Source organism: Trachurus trachurus, assembly GCF_905171665.1.
Source record: "Trachurus trachurus genome assembly, chromosome: 7".
Lineage (NCBI taxonomy): Eukaryota > Metazoa > Chordata > Actinopteri > Carangiformes > Carangidae > Trachurus > Trachurus trachurus.
Window position 1 is genome coordinate 739,419 of NC_139901.1, and position 23,217 is coordinate 762,635.

Sequence of the window (23,217 nt, forward strand, 5' to 3'; positions counted from 1 at the left end):
GATGTATGGCCAAACAATATTTTTGCTATGTTTTAAATTTCTTAAATTACTTCAATTATTTGTTAAAACTTAAACACTAACCATTTAGATTAAGTGTAATGAACATATTGAGTAACAAAATCAAGGAAAGTGGAGCTGAGACTTTGTCAATCCAAGTCAAATCCACCTCTGAGGTGGGATCAGAATGATCCTGAAATTTTGGTATCAAGTTGATCCTGATATCTGACTTGACTTTTAAAATACCCAAATCAGCCTTTTATCTGGATTCAAGGGAGGATTGGATTACCAGAGCTGAAACCCTGATCTTCAGGATCATGATTCTCTGGATCTGTGTTGAAATACCCAGTTTTCAGATCAGATCTAAATGTAATCCAATCCGACCAGGATAATCCTGTCAGATCACGTTTGAAATACTGGGCCCTGGGTTTAACAGAGAGAGCACCATGTCCCAACTGTCAGTGACAGATCTATGTGGATAGAATTAATGTTTATAGATCCAACAACCACCAGCAGAGACTCCTGCTGTGAGTGAGAGCAGGCTCAGTTATGACATGCTGACTCAGACCAGCTGATGGCTACAAACACAACAGCTGACTGCTGACACACACACACACACACAAACACACACCCTGCACCTGCAGGAGGGGGAGCACAGAGAGGAACAGGGTCCCCCTGTCATTCACTAACAGAGGGTGGACCCACTATACAGACAGGTTCAGTAGGTATGATGACTGTTGTTCCAGCCCAGTCAAGTCCACATTAAAGAGATATTTCAACACTTTGGCATATTGGCCTATTGCTATACTGTAATCCCAATAGTTTTAGGAGTAGGTTCATTACCGTTAATTAATTATTAAATAGCCGGAAATACAGAGCTCACGTCTCTGCCCCTCCTATCTAAAAACAGCTTGCACTGACAATTAAAAGAATAGTTCACCCAAAATTCAAATTGCACTCATTATCTACTCACCCTCATGTCGACTAAGGGCTGGGAGAAGTCAGTAATCGCACTGACGCCGGCGCAAATCTCGTGAGATTTGGACGGACCAGGAAGAGGAGCTTCCGCTACAAACTTGAAATATAGACTTATTTAATTTTTTTCGGAACAATTTCGCATTTCGGGGCTTCTATACAAGACAGACATTACATACGAGCAGCATGGAGGTATTTGGATGTTTTTTGGTGTGTCTTTTTGTTACGAAGACAGTTGGTATCCATTTGCAACAGTCATATTGACATGCACTGCTACGCCGAGACCCCCTGTAACACAGAGAAGCCATGGAGGACTCTGAAACTTCTCCCAGCCCTTAGTCCACATGAGGGTGAGTAGATAATGAGTGAAATTTCAATTTTGAGTGAACTATTCCTTTAAAGTTAATGAACCTACTGCTATGACTATAGAGATTATGGCAATAGGAGAATTTGCCAAAATGTTGAAATATCCCTTTCAGGACTAAGAGATGTGCTGAGTGTGTGTTAAACTCACATTCTTGTAGACCTTGAGCACCACTGGTGATGGGTGGAAGTCCATGTGGTAGTCGTCCACCAGCACATGAAGCTTCCTGATCTCCTCTGCCATGGCATTAGACACCTGAACATGAGCAGAGAACACGGTGAAAACCACTTCCTGTTGAGAACGTCACCCCAATCTCATTGGGTTAGCTCTGACTGTTTAGCTTATAATAAATTGGGATGCCACACATTCATCGTCAGCACAAAGACTCAGGAGGCAGCTTACAGTTTTTCTCGATTGCTAAGACACATTTCTCGAAAGCTGCTCTCATTTTCTCTAACCTGTGAACACAAACCCCAATTTTCAAGCTACTAGTCGGGGAGCCACAGGCTCAAAAATGGGTTGAACCTGACATCGTCCGTTATACTTTTTATTTGTGTTTTTTCTGTTAACTTTGACACTAAGGAACAATAATTGAGGGGTCTGCTCTGCCGGAAATATCGCGAAAAAAAATTGTGGCCATTTCACTGTATGCCCCCTTTATTTTTCGACAGGAAATTGTAAAAAAATATTTTTTTCTTCAAATCCTCAGTGGGCTGGGTAGGCTGTCAATGAATGCATTTCAGGTACACAGAACACATGTGGTGACAACATCCACTGAAAAAATAACTCTTAAAACCAGAGGTGGCAAGTAACGAAGTACAAATACTTCGTTACTGTACTTAAGTAGATTTTTCAGGTATCTGTACTTTACTTGAGTATTTATTTTTCTGACGACTTTTTACTTTTACTCCCTACATTTATACGCAAAAATATGTACTTTCTACTCCTTACATTGTAAAAACAGGCTCGTTACTTTTTTTTTTTGACACGACGTAAAAGCACCGGTAAAAGACGTGACGAACTAGAGAGGGAAAGAGGGAGGAGGGAGGGGGGGCGGTAGAGAGAGAACCGAGTGACCAACTTGTACTGTAGCAGTGACATGGAGGCAGCAGCATGGAGGAAGGAAGCGATGGTGGTCGGACTATCCGACGGGGGGGGGGGGGGGTTGAACACCATACATGTCTCTGCAGACCCGGAGACCGCAGATTCAGACCCGCACGTTTGGACCCGCAGGTTCAGACCCCTTGTAGAGACCCCTACTGGTTGACTGTAAAACTGCAACTCCACAGTCTGGACCGTTCAGACCCCTTCTTATGGATTTTCAACAGGGCAAAGTCGAAATAAAACACCAATAATCTAATTGTTTGTGAAGTTTGGATTACTTTTAAACTTTTAAAAAAGATTTTGGACTAAATAAATAAAACACGAAGATCTAATTGTTTGTGAAGCTTGGATTACTTTTAAACTTTAAAAAAATCCTTTGGACTAAATAAATATAATCCAAATAAAACACTAAAATCTAATTGTTTGTGAAGCTTGGATTACTTTTAAACTTTTTTTTTTAATCTTTTGGACTAAATAAATGATTAACCTCCTGGGGTTATAATGACAAAACAGTCTTAAAATAGCCTACAATGAATTGAATGGAATGAAATGGTTTCAAATGTTTTATTGCACAGGCTTTCACAAATAGTCTTTATATTATGGCAGTGCTCCTTCTTTCCTCATCTGCCTTCAGCCTCCTGCAAAACTCGTCCACGTCACTGAAAACAGACAAAATTATAAATACTGGAATAGAAGAACCACCAATTTACATTGTTGACTGATGCCTGCAGTGCTATACTTTCACAAGAAACCTTACCGTGAGAAAAACAAAATCCCACAGTCGTTCCCACATGTCTGGCGAGGCCCTAATGAATAAAAATAAGTGGACATTACTGGAATTTCATGTCCTGTCCTCTCTATCCAGGATCAATTTGCTAAGCAATTTGTCTAGAGAAAAAAATACAAACGTCAATAAAAACATGTTGTAGCATAAAGTTGCACTTACAGTAGGCTACGTGAGTCTACAGTGGCAGTACCAACGACCTACACATAGGCTGTTTTATTTGTGTTTAATTTAATGCACACGGTATTAACCGTTTCAGTTTCATTAAAAACAATATGCCAAGAGAGCTTCTAGCTGAAAAATGCTAAGCTTGGTTAGCATTTGACGTGCATAAGGCTAATTGTAAACCTATTATAAGTCAAACGTTCGTTACGCTGCAGATGCATTTTCAACAAAAACTTTTATGACATGAAACAAACTGATTAACCGTTCAATACCTTTTTCCGTGGTCTGCACGTCCATGTTCCGAGCAGGTAACATTAGCATAACACAAACCAGGGGGCACTGTAGCAGAAAACCAAGGGGTCTGAACCTGCGGGTCCAAACGTGCGGGTCTGAATCTGCGGTCTCCGGGTCTGCAGACACATGCTACTCCAATATAGCGCATTACCGTTCACGAGCGGCAAAGCGCAACCTGTCCATGTGCCCGTGTCTGTGTGTACGTGCGCGCGCACGCGAGAGAGACGGCAGGTGGACTGACTGACAGAGATGAGAGGTGATGAAAGGCTGTTATTATTATATTATTTTGTGAGAGTCTGTGGCGGCCCAAACGTTGGGAAACACTGCCTCTGATCAGTTCAATCTTGATTATTCTGGCTGAACTTTTTTTGTTTAACAAAATTATCAAAGGATGTAGGTTTCATTAACGGCAAAAATTCATTTTTACTTTTTACTTTTACTTTGAAAGTACATTTCAGAGCCTGTACTTTCTTACTTTTACTTAAGTAAAGGAGTTGAATCAGTACTTCTACTTTTACCAGAGTAATTTTTTACACATGTATCTGTACTTCTACTTAAGTACAGAATATGAGTACTTTTGCCACCTCTGCTTAAAACACATTTCTACATGATTTTGTATCAATTTTATGGAAAAAAATTAGGCGTTTTCTCACTTTTTCCCAATATTTTCATCTTTACTTCATTGGCAATCAACTATGGGTCCAGGTTATGACATCAGTCAATGTGTCATCATTTTCAGCAAACAGTATACTCATTCCAGTGAAAAAATTATAAAAATCCAACCAAAATCATTGGTTCTATGATAATTTCACTACTAGCTGGCGATCAACAGGCTCAATGGAATTTTAGGCTAGGCCTACTCTCGAAATTCCAAAAGACATACTGGATGTTTAGCATCATGGTACACTCACAAACACAAGCTTAGTATTTTAATGAGTTTGAAACAACCAACAGTTACCAGTGTTTCTAGTTTAGCTGTTAGTTGAAATTCAACTCCCGTGGGAAACCCCCTAAAAAAAGTAGTTGGGGTACCTGTAACCAGACTTTCAAAAATTCCGAAATTTTTAATTTGGCCTTAAGTAAGTTGTGAGGGGTCAAACTAGGGGTTTTTCACGATTCTGAGTTGATTGCAAGCATTAGTTTTTCATCCAAAACACTCCTTGGTGTAAAAAAAAACAGCCACACCCACTTTTCCTGTTCATCGGAAAGGAACAACCCCCTCCCCCCACCAATAGAATGTATTAGAAGTTATTCCGTAGCATGGCACAGGTTGTCTTTAATGTCACATATCACTACTAAATACTCAATATAATATAACTTACATTCTACCCCTTTTTCTTGGTAGGACCCTCCAGGATTTTACAATGTTTTAATTGCAACTATTAACGCAAATTCAACCAGTCCTCATATTCTCATCCCCCACGCAATTTATCACCACAACCTCTCTGCAAATTTGCTATCATAAACCGCTGTGGCTAGTTATGGTCACAGGAATTATTGATGTTGTCAATAGCTGTGATTTTTTTTTTTTAATTAATAATATTTTTTAATTATTGTTTTCATATATTAAGCTATTATGTGGATTGGGAGTGTGAGAGAGAGAAAAAACACTGGGTGCACACCAGATTTCACATACCAGTAAAAGCTGAAATGCACATACACACCCTTCTCACTGCTGGGTATACATGTAAATTAAAAAGTTGCTTTATTGGTTTCCTTTTTTATTTTTTGCCATGGTAAATAGGCCTAAATGTTGCTTAGTGGTAGTTAGTTGGTTGACAATATACAACTTTTTACGTCTGATACATTAATATTATCTATATATTTTTTGAAGAACTTGACGTTTTTCATGCCACTACATTGATAACATGCATAAGAAACCTATTGTCAACTTAGCTTAATTGTTAGTTGGCTAACAGTAAATATCATGGCTCATTAGCCAACTCTATGTATGTGTTACACACCCCAAACTGCATCTGATGATCATTTCATTTTCTTAAATGCTCGCTGACTGCCCCAATAGCTATCTAGCTATGGCTAAGGCCTATGCATGGTCTTAGAGAGGATGTGTGCAGTTGATTGATTGATTCTTTTTAATGACCACACAGCCAGGCTGGTGGATTTTGCTTCCAGTACAGCTCATTGGTACAGGTTCCTGCCAAACATTTAACTCATTGAGTGCCAACCACGTAATTTTACGTGCCCTCTAGGAGCCAAAACGCGTTCTCAAGTGCCCTCATGGAAGCCAAAATGCGTGCTTAAGTGCCCTCATGGCAGCCAAAACATGTGCTAAAGTGCCAACTAGGAGCCAAAACGTGTGCTCAAGTGCCCTCATGGCAGCCAAAACATGTGCTAAAGTGCCCTCTAGGAGCCAAAACGTGTGCTAAAGTGACCTCTTGGGAGCCAAAAACGCACACTTAAGTGCCCTCTAGGAGCCAAAACATGTGCTAAAGTGCCCACTAGGAGCCAAAACGTGTGCTAAAGTGCCCACTAGGAGCCAAAACATGTGCTAAAGTCCCTCTTGGGAGCCAAAAACGCAGACTTAAGTGCCCTCTAGGAGCCAAAACATGTGCTAAAGTGCCCACTAGGAGCCAAAACGTGTGCTAAAGTGCCCACTAGGAGCCAAAACGTGTGCTAAAGTGCCCACTAGGAGCCAAAACATGTGCTAAAGTGCCCACTAGGAGCCAAAACGTGTGCTAAAGTGCCCACTAGGAGCCAAAACGTGTGCTAAAGTGCCCACTAGGAGCCAAAACATGTGCTAAAGTGCCCTCTTGGGAGCCAAAAACGCAGACTTAAGTGCCCTCTAGGAGCCAAAACGCATGCTGAAGTGTCCTCTTGGGAGCCAAAACACATGCTAAAGTCCCCTCATGGGGGCCAAAACGTGTGCTAAAGTCCCCTCATGGGGGCCAAAACGTGTGCTAAAGTGCCCTCATGGCAGCCAAAACGTGTGCTAAAGTGCCCTCTAGGAGCCAAAACGTGTGCTAAAGTGCCCTCTTCAGTGGTGAGGATGCGCTATTATGTGCCCTTTTTTTTCCTTTTCGCCCCTGCCCTTCAAAAAGTCTGTGCACGCCACTGCTCCAGCAGCTCGGAGCCGAAACAGGAAGCTCTCAGCCGAGAGTCCTGCCCGGTCTTCATCTGGAGCAACACCGTGTCCTCCCCAAGGTCCTCCCGCGGTAAAATGTGATGGTCTCTGGGCCAAAGCAGACCGGCATCACCGACCCGTACCACAGAAGGACCGTGACCACCGGTGGGGCCGGTGTTCCCGACCTGCTGTGGCCGAGAGACCCTCACATTCCGCGGCGAGAGGCTGTGACACGGCACGGTGCGTCTGTTATTGTTGTTTATTTTTAACACCATCACCTTATTTTAAGAATAATATCTTTTTCTGGAACCACAATAAGGTTTCACCAGCTTTATCACATCTGATATTCTCATTTTGCTTGAAGGCATCATTAATGAAAGAACGTAGTTAATATTATTTTCATTCATTATATTCATATTTTATTTTTATTGAGAAGATTGTATGCTAGCTGTTCAAAATCATATTCCTGTTCTGGACATGTGTGCTGCTCGTATGTCAGGAGTCAATGTTGCTCTTTACTGGATTGCCAGCCCCAGGTGTTTTACAGTTGTTCTACCTGGCATGTCACTGTTTACATTACAAAATAAAGTTTGTGTAGTGCCTGCATGGAGCTGACCTGCTGACAGATGTGTAGCTGACAGTGACTTTCCTCATCACTAAATCTATTCCACTTTCTGATCCTCCCTTACTCACACCAATGGGACTGGACAAATTTTGGGTGAATTCCAATTCCTCTCTTTTTTAACCCTCAATCTTAACCCTTCTCAAAAATGTGCGCTCCTGCTAGTGCTAGTGCTGTCCTGATTCTCAGAAAGTGCAAGTTTAAGGGCTGTATAGCCCTCAATATTGAGATTTTCCGACACCACCCTTGGGAGCAAGGGCTATCCAGAATGCAGTATTTTCTTTGTTAATAGAGATATGAATATTACGAAAACCATTGTATTATCTAAGTCTAGGGCCATTTTATGGAGTATTTACCTCATTGTTACATAACATTTATTTTCTTATTTTAGGGGTATCGGCATTTAAGGGGTGTCCCATTTCTAAGTCACAAAATAGCCCTTAAAGCTGTACAGAAAAGAAAAATGAATTTGAGCCCACTGTTGGTCCTAACATTAGTGTAATAACTCATCTATCGGACGATGTAGCCCAAACTTTGTGCAAAATTCTATTTTCGAGCAAATCTGGGATGAAAGTGTGGTAGTTTTTTTCCGCATTGGATAATGCAGACGCACAGGTTATGCGTCACGCTGCTCACGATTCATCAGCCACTGATATTGGATCCATTATCCGTCAATCAAACGTCTGAGACAACACACACACACGGAGCTCGGTCTCGCCCCAAACATTGAATATCCCGCCCGCTCAATAACGACCAATCAAATTTGTTTTCCTGGCTCGGGTAAACTCGTGTGGCAACTTGTGGAAAATCGTAGAAGGAGGCGACAAACAGGACAAACACAAGCTTGAGGGTTGAGGTTGAGGGTCCTGGAGATATCTGTACAGTGCTCAACATACATCAGCACACATGTTATGAGTTTTTAACTCATAACATTAAAGTAAGGTTAATAATATTACTTAGATTACAAAATCTTTAGCACTCTATTAGTTGATGCAAAGATGTATACACCCCACAACAAAAGCTGGTACCTGACAGCACTATGTGTTTTTTGTGTCCTCTCTTCATTTCTAGCAAACTTGTTTCAGTTTTTGCTTGTATGTGAAATCCAGTGCATGTCCAGTGTCTTTTCTCTTTCGTTCACTTGCTCCCGATCCATGTAATAAATTACATTTAGCCTACTGTAATTTTTTAAGAAATTTTGCGACATTGCAAAATCCTGGAGGGTCTGTATAATGTCCTACAAAGAAAAAAGGGTAGAATATAAGTTATATTATATTGAGTATTTAGTAGTGATATGTGACAGACAACCTGTGTCATGCTACGGAATAACTTCTAATACATTCTATTGGTGGGGGGAGGGGGTTGTTCCTTTCCGATGAACAAGAAAAGTGGGTGTGGCTGTTTTTTTTTTACACCAAGGAGTGTTTTGGATGAAAAACTAATGCTTGCAATCAACTCAGAATCGTGAAAAACCCCTAGTTTGACCCCTCACAACTTACTTAAGGCCAAATTAAAAATTTCGGAATTTTTGAAAGTCTGGTTACAGGTACCCCAACTACTTTTTTTAGGGGGTTTCCCACGGGAGTTGAATTTCAACTAACAGCTAAACTAGAAACACTGGTAACTGTTGGTTGTTTCAAACTCATTAAAATACTAAGCTTGTGTTTGTGAGTGTACCATGATGCTAAACATCCAGTATGTCTTTTGGAATTTCGAGAGTAGGCCTAGCCTAAAATTCCATTGAGGTTCTGAGCCTGTTGATCGCCAGCTAGTAGTGAAATTATCATAGAACCAATGATTTTGGTTGGATTTTTATAATTTTTTCACTGGAATGAGTATACTGTTTGCTGAAAATGATGACACATTGACTGATGTCATAACCTGGACCCATAGTTGATTGCCAATGAAGTAAAGATGAAAATATTGGGAAAAAGTGAGAAAACGCCTAATTTTTTTCCATAAAATTGATACAAAATCATGTAGAAATGTGTTTTAAGAGTTATTTTTTCAGTGGATGTTGTCACCACATGTGTTCTGTGTACCTGAAATGCATTCATTGACAGCCTACCCAGCCCACTGAGGATTTGAAGAAAAAAATATTTTTTTACAATTTCCTGTCGAAAAATAAAGGGTGCATACAGTGAAATGGCCACAATTTTTTTTCGCGATATTTCCGGCAGAGCAGACCCCTCAATTATTGTTCCTTAGTGTCAAAGTTAACAGAAAAAACACAAATAAAAAGTATAACGGACGATGTCAGGTTCAACCCATTTCCTTGAGCTTTTGAGCCTGTGGCTCCCTGACTATACATTCACAAAACCTCAGACTCTTCTTGCAAAGCCAAACTTTCACCTCAAAACACTTCAATCTGTGCTCAAAACTGAACTATGTTGTCAAATCGTGCCCCGAGTCAGTCAAAATTAAAAACACTACTGAGCAGTCACTAAACACTGCATAGAAAAATAGAAAACACAACGCTCAGAACATGACGCTGTAGAAATAAATGTGTATTGTTCACTGTAGGCTAAATGCATGTTGCAAAACAAAACTGTGCATTTAGCACTTCTCTCCTTCCCTTTCTTTCACCCTCCTCCTTCCCTCCTCACATCCATTTCATCCCCTTTTCCTTCCTTCTTTTTTCTTCCCAGTTCATCCCTCCCTCCCTCCCTCCCTCCCTCATCCTCTCTTCCTTCACCCTGTCGTCTCTCATCTTCTCCTCTTGCAAAACAAAAAACCTGTGCATTTAGCACTTGTTTATACAGTAGTATTAAAAAAAAAAAAGTACAAAAAACAGAAATCCTGTGCATTTTACACATAGCACTTGTACAGTACAAAAAAAAAAGTGTGATCCATTTTGAGTTGTTGTATTCAACCAGTGACACCCGTGCTTTAGTTGTGTTTGACTTTTGCCACCTGTGCTCAGCATTATGCAACACAGGTGCGTCACAATGAAAATGTGTGGGTGAAAAGTGCTGATGGTTTTGCCAAAAGAGTGACTGGTTCAATCAGTGGGTTCAGGCAATTGAGCATTTGGTTCAGACAATAGGGTTTAGTGTTTTAGCAATGTCCCACTGCAGCTGAATGATGATGTCGGGTTGGGCTTTACCTGTCTCTCCACCTCCTCAGTGATCTTCTTAATCTTGGCCTTACAGTCCATGGTCAACAGGTCCAACTGCTTATCTATAAACTCCAACCGGAGCTGACGGTCCTCTTTGGTCTCAAGGCAGTAGACCCTACACACACACACACACACACACACACACACACACACCAGTGAACTCACAGTGTGCACTAACTGACCATCTTGCTGAAGTGTAACAGTGTAATGAGAGACCTGTTCAGCTCTGTGATCAACATCCACTTCTGCTAACTTGAGCACAGGTGGTCAACTTTAACAACAGGTTTGAATGCATTCAGGACACATTTGAGATCTGATCACTCAGACCACATTCCTAGTATGTGGTCTGTGCCAGATGTGACCTCATTCTTTTAGCGATGTAAATGCAAATGTGTCCAAGACATGTCTGTTCATCTGCACATAAAGCAGGCAGTGAGATCTGATCACAAGTGGCAAATCAAGACATATGTGAAATAGGAGTATTTACTGAAACTGTTGAAATGTTACCAAAAAAGTTAAAGCACAGGCAGAGACAGGAGCAACTATAAATATTTCATCTTTTTGTGAATTTTATTTATTTTATTTTTTTTACTGCCGAAAAATTGGGACTCAGAAATTGTAGGCATCAAGTCATTGGTCCACTTAAAGCTTGACCACATGATCTGATGACTGAAGAACCGTGTTAATGCAGATCTGAACAGGGCCTAAGGTTCACGCGGTCAGAACCTGACTCACCTCTGCTCCTGTGCAGCGATGTGAACAGAGTCCATGATGTGACGCAGGGCCTCAGAGATCTGCTTGGCCCTCACTGTGTGCTGCTCAAACTTGGTCTTCACCGCAGACTGAGAGATGCACTCCTACACTCAGACACACACAGGGTTGAGCATAACTGATTAATCCTATGAAAACTTTTTTTTTCTTTTAATGAACTCTTACTTCTGGGGACAACACCCGTTTGTCATCTTAGCAAAGTTATCTGGGTGTGTCCAGTACAAAGAATGGCACAAACACTGAAGTGTGTGATGTGGGTCAGGCAGTCAGCTGTGACTTGTTATTAAAGTCACACTGACAAAAAAACTTGATAACTCTTCAGCTCAGGACCAGAACTAAAACTGATCGAAATATTCATTCATAAATGGTGATTAGGATCTCACCTCAAATCTCCGCTCAAAGTTCTGGAACTCAAACATTCGGGCCTGAAATCCCTCAGCAAGAGCACCACCTGCAACAGGACCACATGTAGCAACAATCTTTTGAAATGCAACTGTGAGAAATGAATGTGTTTATAATGTATTCAGACATTTGACACCACACATCCACTCAGGAGTTTTCTTCAGCTGGTACTTCAGTAATGGTATTTAATCAGATGCACTGCATCAACTATCTCTGGACTGGGGTTTACAATGTTCCAAGTTGAATGTCTTCCCTGTGTTTTCATAGACCCTTTCAGGGTCCACGCTGTCCACCGCACCCACCTGCTTCAGGCATCCCTTGAGCCTTCTGCACTCGAGCCTGGAGCACTTCCTTGGCAGACACAAAGAAGATGCGGTCACTGGCCTGATTTCGGTCCACCACAGCCAGCTCATCCACCAAGAAATTGGTGCAGCGGTCCATGTGCTGCCTACGAACCTGACAACAACACACGTCAACATTACAAAGTAGAACAGGTGACAGATGGCTTCAGCCAGCAGCCAAACTGAGAGCAGCAGTATCAACAGAAAAGCAGCTGAGTGAGTGCAGGATACTGGTTCTGCTGGTTCCCTTCACACTTTACATTTCAGGTTGACAGGTTAGGTCTATGTTCAGAAACCTTTGTGGTGTTGTAATCTCTGTGATCTGGTTATACATGAGAATTTGACCCATTGGTTTGGGCTTCATGTTCACCTTGATGCTTCATATATTTGTCACACGTATTTCTCTAGCAAACTAAATCTCTTGTGTTTCCTGCCACTGGAGAAAGACAGTTTCCTTCACTGGAACCGTAGTGTGTTCATCTTCCTGCCAGGACCTTCATGAAAAGGTTCCCACTGAGCCACCAGTCTCCCGGCATGAAGGTTTTGTTTGTGGGTGAGGTGACCTGTGTGACAAACTGCTGTAGTTCATCCACCATACTCTAAACCATGTTGTGATTCCGGGTGTAGAAGTTCTACTGACCTCCTCCATGTACTCAGGCTCTGAGGCAGAGGCGTCCCAGCGGTTATTGAGGATGAAGATGTTGGGACTGGAGAGCCGCTCATTGACTTTGTGAAAGAAGGACTTTTCCTGTGGGAAAACATCATACATTTTATTTATTTTAAAAAAAAAGGTGTCACTTAAAAAAAAATTCACTTCACATCTCATCATAAAAGAGTCCACTTATATCTGTGTTAGGGATGCACATGATTAACCGTTTAACCGTTAACCCAGGGGTACTCAAATACAAATCTTCAAGGGCCACAAAGATGTTTTTCAATGGCTCGAAGGGCCATTTATTGAGGTCGGTCAGGCCACATGTGATATATTGTACTGTAAAGCCGGTTTTCCACTAAAATTAAACGCGGGTCGACCCGCTAACAATCGGCATTTGGCCCCTTTCCCATTGACCAAAATGAGCATAAACCAATCGCCCCGCTCTCATCCGCGGTGCAAGAGAAACACACAGTCATGCCACAGCCGCCCGCCGCGGAGTGTCCGTCCGCCGAGGCAGACGAGGTGTCTGGCTGACCTGGAGCACCAGGACCGCAGAGGATAGAGAGTCTGCTGCGGCCGGATGACGGACGTCCGTGACACAACACGTCAGTTAAACAGACTGTCGCTTCTTTTCTTTTTTTCAATCGTTTTTGGTCAGTGTTCTCTGATCTTTTGATCCCAGTCTCGGATGAGAGCAGAGCGGAGCAGAGCTTTGTTTTGGTACGTGATATGAGACGCGACCGGCGCGATGACGTGGCGTCACGTAACGTTCAGTGTCATCACGTAAATTAGCGGGTTGACGCGGGTCTGGCGTTCCCACTGCAAGCCGATCAGAGCCGAGCCGATTAAAGGTGATTTTAACCCGCGTCGCTTGCTGAGTCGTTTGACCCGCGTCGACGCGGCTCGGTGCGCCTTTCCCACTGCCACCAAAAGCCGATTGTTAGCGGGTTTAAACTGGTTTTTTGACCAGTGGGAAAGGGGTGTAATATTAAAAAGATGTTCTTTTTAGTCAAAACAACAAAAATATGTACTAAAATATAATTTCCATTTTGACAAAATTAAAATAAATATTTGAATAAAATAAGAAACGTGCCTTCAGTCAAATTTCGCTGAAAAAAGTAACACATGAGGACTGACAGTATGTGCAGCAGCCCCCATGAAGGAAGATCAGACCATAAATGTAGCCTACACGACATAGATGTGAATCACCTGTAAAAACGGCGCTGAAAAAAAATGAAATAAAAAAAATTACAAAAGAGGATGTCGCTGCTCTCCAGCCTGTTCACCTGCAGCTCCACAGAGGAGCTGTCAGGAGCTCTGCTGTTCCTCTCTCTTCAGTCTGGTGTTTGGCTGCACTTTGTATTAAAACAGTTCTACATTGGATGCTTTAACTCAGTGGTCCCCAACCACCGGGCCGCGGACCAGTACCGGTCCGTGGATCATTTGGTACCGGGCCGCAGAAAGATGAAATGAAAATGAAAAAAAAAAAAAAAAAAACGTTTGTTTCGTCTATTTCACACTTCCGGTCGTTTTATTTTGAAAATGTTGCCACTTCCGTTTGTGCATCGTTCCAGCGCTGCGCAATTGACAGGCAGGCACAAACGTAAAAGAGTGGAAAACACACGTCGCCGGGGCGGGAAAAACTCAATAATGAGACGACAGAAGACCCGACGCCTTCCAACAAGAAGAAAGCTGTTCTAAAAGAAAAAGCACGAGTCATGTTTAAATTACGGGTTCATTGCAACAGGTGATTCACGCTCCAAGCTCCACAATGTGTGTGCGGGACCCGGCCGGCTCTCTGCCGCTTCATCACTTCACAGAAAACTTCTCTCCCTGCGTTCTGGATTTAAGCAGAATATCCTGAGATCGCCACAAAAGCACGGAAAACCTGCTTCCATTACAAACATATTATGTTTGTGAAACAGAGTTTTCTGCAGCTTCAGCAGCAAAACGAGATGACAGAGTAGACTGGTAGACAGGAACCGAGATGACAGACGGAGCATCACCCCCAGATGACTGACATTATTATTGTGATACTATCAGGCTATTATGGTGAGTTGTAACAAAGAACGTAAACGTAAGAGAAAACTAGGCTATGTGAACGTGTAGTCCTGTTTATACAGTAGGCCTCCGAAGAGAACGACCGCCGCCCCCCCCCCCCCCCCCCCCCCCCCCCCCCCCCCGGGCCGTGGTCAAATTTTCCACCGGTGACCGGTCCGCGGAGATAAAAAGGTTGGGGACCGCTGCTTTAACTCATTGAGTGCCGCGCTCCTTTCCAAAGTTTTAGTCAAGTGTACCGGCAATTTAGACCATTTTTGACTTTTTATGTAGAGCCATAGTGTATTCTATATTATTGCCACCAACACATACTGTCAATTGAAAGGTTTAACTTAATGCTTCAAGTGGCCACAAACCGTTTGTTTCTACGTGCCTCCGTTCCTGAGAAAAGTCAAGCTAAACATGGCTGGGTTTCACCAAAATCCCTCCTTTTTTTCTAGAAAAGGAGATAGAGCGTCTTTTATGAAAGGTGCTCTGTTTGTGTCTGTCGCTCTTCTGACACTCGCATTTCTGGATCAAAGGGCTCGTATAAGATAACTATATACAACAATTGTTGTTCTATTCACAAAACCACCATTGGGGGCGGGGGGGGGCGCCACTAAACAACAATAACACAGACGCACCGTGCCGTGTCACAGCTTCTCGCCGCGGAACGTGAGGGTCTGTCAGCCACAGCGGCTCGGGAAGACCGGTCCCGCCGGTGGTCGCGGTCCTTCTGTGGTACGGGTCGGTGATGCCGGTCTGCTTTGGCCCAGAGACCATCAGATTTTACCGCGGGGGGACTTTGGGGAGGACACGGTGTTGCTCCAGATGAAGACCGGGCGTGACAGTCGGCTGAGAGCTTCCTGGTTCTGCTCCGAGCTGCTGCAGCCTCGCGGGTGAGAGCAGAGCAGCTGCAGAGCAGCTGCAGAGCAGCTGCAGAGCAGCTGCAGAGCAGCTGCAGAGCATCTGCGCTGCATCTGCGCTGCATCTGCGCTGCATCCACATGCAGAACTCCGTTTGCAAAAGCCGAGTTATGATAAAAACTTCCAGATCATGAGCTGTCATGTGACTTTGATCGTCATCTATTTCAGTTCTCCTCGTCGTAGAGTCCCCAAATTTACATATAATGTGTATTAAAGTGTCTATTTTCATAATTTAAAAAAAAGCAAAAAACGAAAAATCTCGTTTTTGGCACTCAACGCATGGGAACGAAAAACGAGAAATTACGTGGTTGGCACTCAATGAGTTAACTTCCATATGAGCGCGATCAGCTGAGACAGAGCACAGTGGATGTGGAAAAAAAATAAAATTGGAGCGATCAAATTTTTTTTTTGCCGTTAATACACATGTGCGCCGCCAGCTTCCTAATCTTATTGGTTAACGGTTAATAATCGGTTAACGAGTGTCGGTTATCGGTCAAAAAAAAATCCAAAATGTGCATCCCTAATCTGTGTCAATGCAGATTGGTCACAGAGCATTTGGTCAAGTTTAACATGCTGACTGAGAGGCCCCACCGTCTGCATCAGTGTGGACTCAGAGTTTGCCACCAGAACAAACACATCAGCATCCAGGCAGAACTTGTCGATCCAGCTGTCCAGTTCTGTGGTGACGTCGATACCTGGGCTGGAGGGAGAACACGGTGCGGGGTGAGTCAGCTGCATGGTGGTGTTTAGGTAAGACAACTGAAACCAAGTATGTGACAGTGGCAGGGCTGAGGGTCTGACCTGTCCACCAACACCAGGTCGTCCCTCAGCAGAGCACACTTGGCTTTGGGCCACATAACGCAGACCAAGCTGCCGGCGTCTAGGTCCTCGTCCTGGTGGAGGGCGTGAGCCAGCTGGTTCACCGTCTATCCACACAAACAGGACAGAAGATTACACACTGACAGGCTGGAGACGGGGTGCAGCCGTCGGTCAGCTCTTCCTCACCTTTATGCTCTTCTTCTCCTCAGAGCCTTCAGTGAGGAGGAAGGACTCGTTACCGTCTGTGCCCTCCACCCTCAGGAAGCAGTTGGTTGTGTGTCCTATTCCAGATGGCAGCACCTTATCACAGAGCATGGCATTGATCACTGAGCTCTTCCCGTTACTGGTCCTGTTAGAACAAACAAGCCTGTCAGCAGTGTGTCATCATAAGCTCTCCACTGTAAATGCCCTTGTTTCAGGTCAAGTGGAACAAAGACCGGTAGGACAGAGATATACAGACCTCCCAAAGAAGACCACCTTCATGTGCCTACGAGCCAGCACTTCTCCAATCCCTGCCACCTTGGTGAGGTAACCCCGGACCTCCTGGACCTGCTCCTCCGTGGTGACCGGGTCCAGCTCATCATTTTTGTGGGTATCTAACATGTGAAGGTCAGACAGAGGTCAGCCCTGCAAATCTACACGTTTCACCCGGCAGTATATCACACTGCATTACATTTACTGTGTGTTCAGATTGATGTAGCATTATCTTCATTGATGGCCTGTACGCCAGGTGAGCGTGCCAGAGATGGACTGAGGTGAACAGTGTCTAGTCTGACTTCAGTGACTGAGTATGCAGGAGGCTGCAAGTTGTTCAGCAGATCAGATCAAAGATTTGCAGCAGCATTATGTTGATGTGGCGGCCTGAGTGTTTGATTCTGCTGCAAAGAGCAATATAAAGCCCAGCCACTGCACTGGCTCTGTACAACAGTTCAACAAGAGCAATTTCACTAATGCGTCTCCCTCTCTCTGGAGAGGGTTTGCTTTAGAGCATCAATTTCTTCTTGATTTGTCTCATTTCAGAGTTGCGTCCCATTCAGTTTGCTGTCTGGTACACAATCACCTCTGGTCCTCAGGCCAGATGCATAAAACTCCATAGATTCATGACACTAACACTATGTTTATGCACAAACCCAGAAATGTGCATATGCATTCCTTTCACCTGAATAATAAAGCCATGCATTCACATGGTTCAACTTCATTTATCTCACTCATTAAAACTCCTAACGCTCCCTTAATGAATACACATGTTGTTCAGATTCATCATGAGGTGGTGCATCTCTGCATAGCAGGTGGTTGGGTACCTTCTAGGAAGGATGAACTCTCCTTAATGTAGGCCCCCAACTGTTCAAAGATCCCGTTGATCTTCTTCTTTGCTGTGACAAAGTGTTTGAGCGGCGACGCGTTCACCTCTGCCATAAGTCTCTTGTCCTTCTTGCTGTGGACTGCGTTGGTGTTGGGCCGGGTGAAAACCAGAGACATGGCACTAGACGGAGAATGAGACAGATCAGAAACAGATCAGAAACAACCTGAGGAGCTGGAAAATGTTTCACTGAAATCAAACTGAAATAAAAACATCTGGCTGTGGTACCACGCCTGCACATGTGCTGCTCCAATGTCATCTCCTTATTTATATTGTGGTAATGACAATAAAGAAAAGTTAAGTAAGTAGAGGGGGGGCACTTGCACTTCACAGGTGGCCATTTTCTTTTAAACATAGCTTAACCTCTGCTGTATTTACGTTATTTGCCAAACAATTTGACAGAGTTGATTAAACCTCTTAAATCAATTGGTCAGTGCTCTGCAGGCTACCAGAGCATCAGTTGATGGAGTCTGTCATTGACTCTATGATGGTGCATGTTTGTGCAGAGACGTTTAGACCTAAAATGATCCAGTGAAGTTTCCTGAGGTCATGGACACGAGTCCAGATCCTTTACTTCCTGCTATTTGTCTTTCCTGGTGTGCTTACTGCCTGTTAGCCCATTCAATAAAAACTTTATCAATTCTCTCCCTTGATATGTTATGTAATAATTCATTATGTAATAAAATGTTTATTTTGCACAACTGGCCAAAGTTCTTTTGTGGCTCAAACTGGGCAGTTGCTTAAATTCACTGGTATGACTGGCTGTACATGGCTCCTTACTGATAATGAGCAGAGCCTGTTCTCAGAGTCTCTCTCTCTGATGTGAAAGGAGCACATGAGGACATGACATACAAAGGAGCTGAACCAATGAGACCCTGTGAAGAAGACTACCGGGATACTACAAGAGTTAGGCACCAAGTTTCACACAGTTTTACTGCTGTCTAAGATTCACATTATTAAATCATCTCATCCCAGATTATTTAAAAGTAGAAGTCTGACATGAGAAGGCTCATGGCCCAGGACTAAAACAATGTAAATACAATGAGCCTCACAAAAAGCAGGACTGTGAATGGAAACAGTGTCCACTGAATAACAAACAGTGGCCAATAAGACCACTGTGGTGAATAATGACTTTACCACGTTACAGGCTGTTCGTGTGGTAAGTATCTCTGTAAATTCTCATCAATCTCTCAAACGCCTCCAACAACAACACCGACTGATCATGGTTGGTTTGGTTCTTCCAGGAGAATTGAAACCGATACCAAAACGAGTTTTACCTTTCTGTAATTCAAACGCCTGTGTGGGTTATGGGTTTAAATATCATACATCTTGGTACCGCATTAGCCGTAGCTTCCTCCTCGGTGCCTACATGGCATGGCTGCTACATGTCTGTCAGTGGCTCGTGCACTGACTGGACTGAATAACAGGACACAGTCTCAGCATGGTCCAACACAGAGACATGAATGCGGCCTCAGAGCTGAAGCTGCAGGTGCAACAGTCACTACCTCAGTCAGGCCCGTGTCGGTTTTAACGACATGACTGTGGCCGTGCCCAGCGCCTGCCTGCTGATGGCCGTTACCGCGCTGTGACCTTTCGCACACTTTTAAGGGTAACGCTGGTAAATGTCATGTTTCACCGGGTCATTAACCGGATAACGTTACTACAAACACACCGCCAAGACAAACCAACTAAAGCGACCAACTGAAATGCGTAAAGTTAAATGGTATGAGGCTGACGCAGCCTTTACAACGTCAGGTCGTTCACCTGTCTCACGTTAGCTTCGTTCCGTTTCACATCTTAGAGCCGTCCGTAGTAAATTAAATTCAACCAGTCAGCTCTTTGTCTTCGTGGTCATTAGCCAGTTTAGACAAACTTCCTCGGGCATGACTGACTAACGTTAACTATGTTAGAGCGTCAACGGGGAAACTATGCTAAACATCAAGCTAGCAAGTCAAATTAACTCGGGTCACTTAGTAACTGCTAGTTTACCGACAAACACACCGTTTCATGCTCCGGTTTCGGGACTTACCGTGGATGGGGTCGGTCTTCACAAATACTCCTCTTGCATCCTGCCCCCGCTGCTGTTGATTTATCCTCTAGCTAATCAGCTACTAATGTCACTCCGGTGGGAACCAGCGTTAGCTACCGGTATGCTAGCAGAGAGCGCCTCACTGAGCTCAGGCTTGGTAACGAGCCGTTTCTCCCCGGTAACCAGCAGTACAGTCGGTGACACGGACTGTGTGAGTGTGATAGAAATCTCAACAGACTGCTAGTTGTCTGTTTATCAGACTACATACCGTCTACGCAGAACAACGCAGGTATTTTGAACGGTGGCCCACGGGAAGTTACATCCATTACATCACGTCCCAGCCCAACCCACTGCTACTGCTGCCGCTTCTTCGGCTTGATTTTCCTTTCAGTTTAAGCGGGTACTAGTCGACGTTCAGGCGCATTACCGCCACCTACTGGTGACTTCCAGTTGCCCTAAAAAGATTACTACCGCCTCCTATTATAATGTATAGGCTTTTTATGTAGTAAGATGTATATATATTTATACACAATACTTCATGTATTTTTGCGTGTGCTCTGCACTGTCGAGGGGGGGCCATCCAATCTTGTTGCACTTGTGAAAAGACATTTACATTTGTATTAATATTTACCAGCCTGATCTCTATCAAATAAAGGAAGATTTACTCATCTAATGGAAAAAACCCTTTATGTTCTTTTCAGTACTTATGACAGTAGAGAATAACATGAATTATATGACACTTGAAATAAGTCACACAACCCTTTATTATGTGCAGTGCCAGTGTGTCCTATGTTCTTCTGCTTCTCACTCCTTTTCCTGCATCCCAACTGTGGCACCATTTTTTTAAAATAAATGTTTGGTTGAAGTGAATGTTTATGTTGATCTTGCTGGTTTGGCATCATGTTTGTCAATGTCACTGTTTAATTTCACACACCCCTTCCCCACAGTAAGAACACAGGGACATATTGAAATCTAAAGATTTGTTTATTTTGTATTACTTTATGTTCAGATAATTAGAAAATGACAACTCTTTCTTTTCACTGTACTCTAGTCTATTAAGTGATAATACAAACACCTAAAGCAAAACATGTCTACATTACAGTTGATGAGACCTACACGGTGGTGGTTTCTCTGAGCCGACCTACATGCAGGAAACACAACAGTGCTGACCGATCATAAGTGAACCTGTGTCCTCCACCCTGCTCTGCCTCCCTTGGGTCAGTCTGGAATGCTTCACCTGGCGTTGGCTGATGCTGTACAAACACATCCCTACAGCAGATATGTACCAACATAGTAAAATAACAAGTTAAAGACAGAAGGTCCCTGAGTCATAGGTTCACTAAAAACCAGGCCTGACAGGAGGCCTGCTGTTGTTCAATCTGCTGTCCGTCCCACATTTGTAGTAATCCAATTGATGGGAGATTCATCTAGGAATATGTACCTTGCACACGCCGACAAGACAGGTGATAACCGGGCAGGCTAAATGACAGATTACAGTGAACCAAATGACCCAATATGGGTCCTGCAGCGCTCCCACAGTCTGGTAGTTGTGATAAAGGAGGGCGTTGATGTTCCCTGAGCCAGATGTGCAGCACTTGACCTCAGCTGGGCCACCCAGCAGCTGATCACTGATCATCAGGAGGGAGTGGAGACTGGATCCTCCTGCAACTTCTCCATTCATTGTTCTAGAAACTGTCGGGACACATTCCAGACTGAAGAGGCAGAGACGCATGATCACAACACAACGTGTGCGTGTGAACTGTCACACAGCGTGGTTCTTGTGGAGCTAGACATTGTTCTGCTGTGAGCTAACCTCAGTAAAAACTATAGAGCTACAAAGTACATGTGCTTGTCCTGACAAAAAAAATAAAACTATACAGTCATCTTCTCTGCAGTTAGATGGACAGTCACCTGTCTCTTCTCTGAGGTAGTAAATAAGTAGAAATATCATTAAAGGCAAGTACAGAGGACTATGTTGGACTTTCACTTCAGAGTTCAATTCTGAACAAATCCCAATCTTCAGTGGTAAAAACTGCCTAACTGGTTAAAACTATCTCTAATGATTTTTGCAGAAAGATATATGAACAGGTAGAGGTAGAAAGTTTTACTGAATTATCATGTCAATGTCTGCCACTAGATAAAGAGTTTAGATTCGCAAAATCTACCTTTATAGTTTAAATGTAATGGCACAATTAAGAGCCAAAATAACTAGAAGCAAATAGAAATCACAGAAACCCACAGTTCTGCATGTCTCTGAGGTACAGATCAAATTCATCCTTTTAAAAAATGTCATAAGTGCTTGAACCCAGATCGAGATTGGACACTCTTAGAGAGGCACGACAGTAGCATTTTAAGACATTGGTGCAACACTTTGAGGCTTGTTACAATCTAGTGAGAGACGTCCTTCAACATGCTGTATGTGGAATTAAGGCAGGAGAGAGCAAATCACCTGACCAGCTCTCATTCTAAATATCTAACATCACATCACAGTATCCAGCTGGAGGCTCCTACACCTCCGTTAAATGTGACCAGCTTCAGGAGAGCAGCGTATTTTATTCAAGGGCTGCTGGTTTTCTCGCCATGCTGCAGCACCACTCCATTAAAGGAACCTTGAAACGCAGCAAATCAGCTGCTGGTCTCCTGAACCGGGACAGAGGGGCAGTGAACTTTCAGTCCCATGTACAGTAGAACTTCCCTTCCAGCTGTGGACACAGCAGTAAAAAGGTAGGAAACCGGTACAAGTGCTCTGGAAGGCCTTGGTAGAAATAATGCTCCATTCTACTCCATCAGGAAGCAGGCAGGATCACAGCTACACCTGCTCACATTCCCTCAAGCCTCAACTACAACGCTGTCCCTAGTCACCCAGGTCATGTCATGTGACCATGGCTGCCACCTTCCACTGTGGAACATATGGGCCACACAATGTCAGCTTAATTATATAACGTTTTGCAAAGTGCTTCTATGTTCTTCACTATGACAGGAGGTGTGAGCGGCCAGTAATGGTGACGGCAGTGAGAGCAGGTTTAGATGGAAACCTCAGTCACATGCAGCACAACCAGAGTTTTTCATCTCAGGTATTTGTCCAGCCCTGGTCCAGGACTGTCCCACTGGAGGCTGGCTGCTAGTCATCCAACATGCACATGGGACAAAGCGTCCTGACAGGAATACAAGCACCTACTCACTTTGTTGACATGCTCTATGGTTACCCATAACACTTTTCTCTGCATAGATCTCTGTGGGGGGGGGGGGGGGTCTCTGAGGACAGTCAGTCACTCAGCTGGTGTACTTTCTACTTACTAAAAAGATTTACCTATAACCAGGTAAGTTCATCATTATTCCCATAACAAATGTTATGAACACCTGAGTAAGGGC

At 43.5% G+C, this 23,217-nt stretch overlaps 1 protein-coding gene across 1 annotated transcript in view; it reads right to left on the bottom strand.

The window, feature by feature from the left end:
- mfn2 (mitofusin 2) overlaps window positions 1-20,192 on the bottom strand; it is a 31,903-nt gene extending 11,711 nt beyond the window's left edge. Inside the window, exons 1-12 of the mRNA XM_083976016.1 lie at window positions 19,846-20,192; window positions 17,758-17,939; window positions 16,917-17,052; window positions 16,643-16,805; window positions 16,439-16,563; window positions 16,229-16,337; window positions 12,660-12,767; window positions 11,981-12,134; window positions 11,660-11,727; window positions 11,241-11,362; window positions 10,494-10,620; window positions 1,487-1,591 (exon numbers count right to left, since the gene is read on the bottom strand). Coding sequence (XP_083832142.1) covers window positions 1,487-1,591; window positions 10,494-10,620; window positions 11,241-11,362; window positions 11,660-11,727; window positions 11,981-12,134; window positions 12,660-12,767; window positions 16,229-16,337; window positions 16,439-16,563; window positions 16,643-16,805; window positions 16,917-17,052; window positions 17,758-17,935 — 1,395 coding nt within the window. The 5' untranslated portion in view covers window positions 17,936-17,939; window positions 19,846-20,192. The remainder of the gene's footprint in view (window positions 1-1,486; window positions 1,592-10,493; window positions 10,621-11,240; window positions 11,363-11,659; window positions 11,728-11,980; window positions 12,135-12,659; window positions 12,768-16,228; window positions 16,338-16,438; window positions 16,564-16,642; window positions 16,806-16,916; window positions 17,053-17,757; window positions 17,940-19,845) is intronic.
- Between the last annotated feature and the right edge of the window lie 3,025 nt (window positions 20,193-23,217).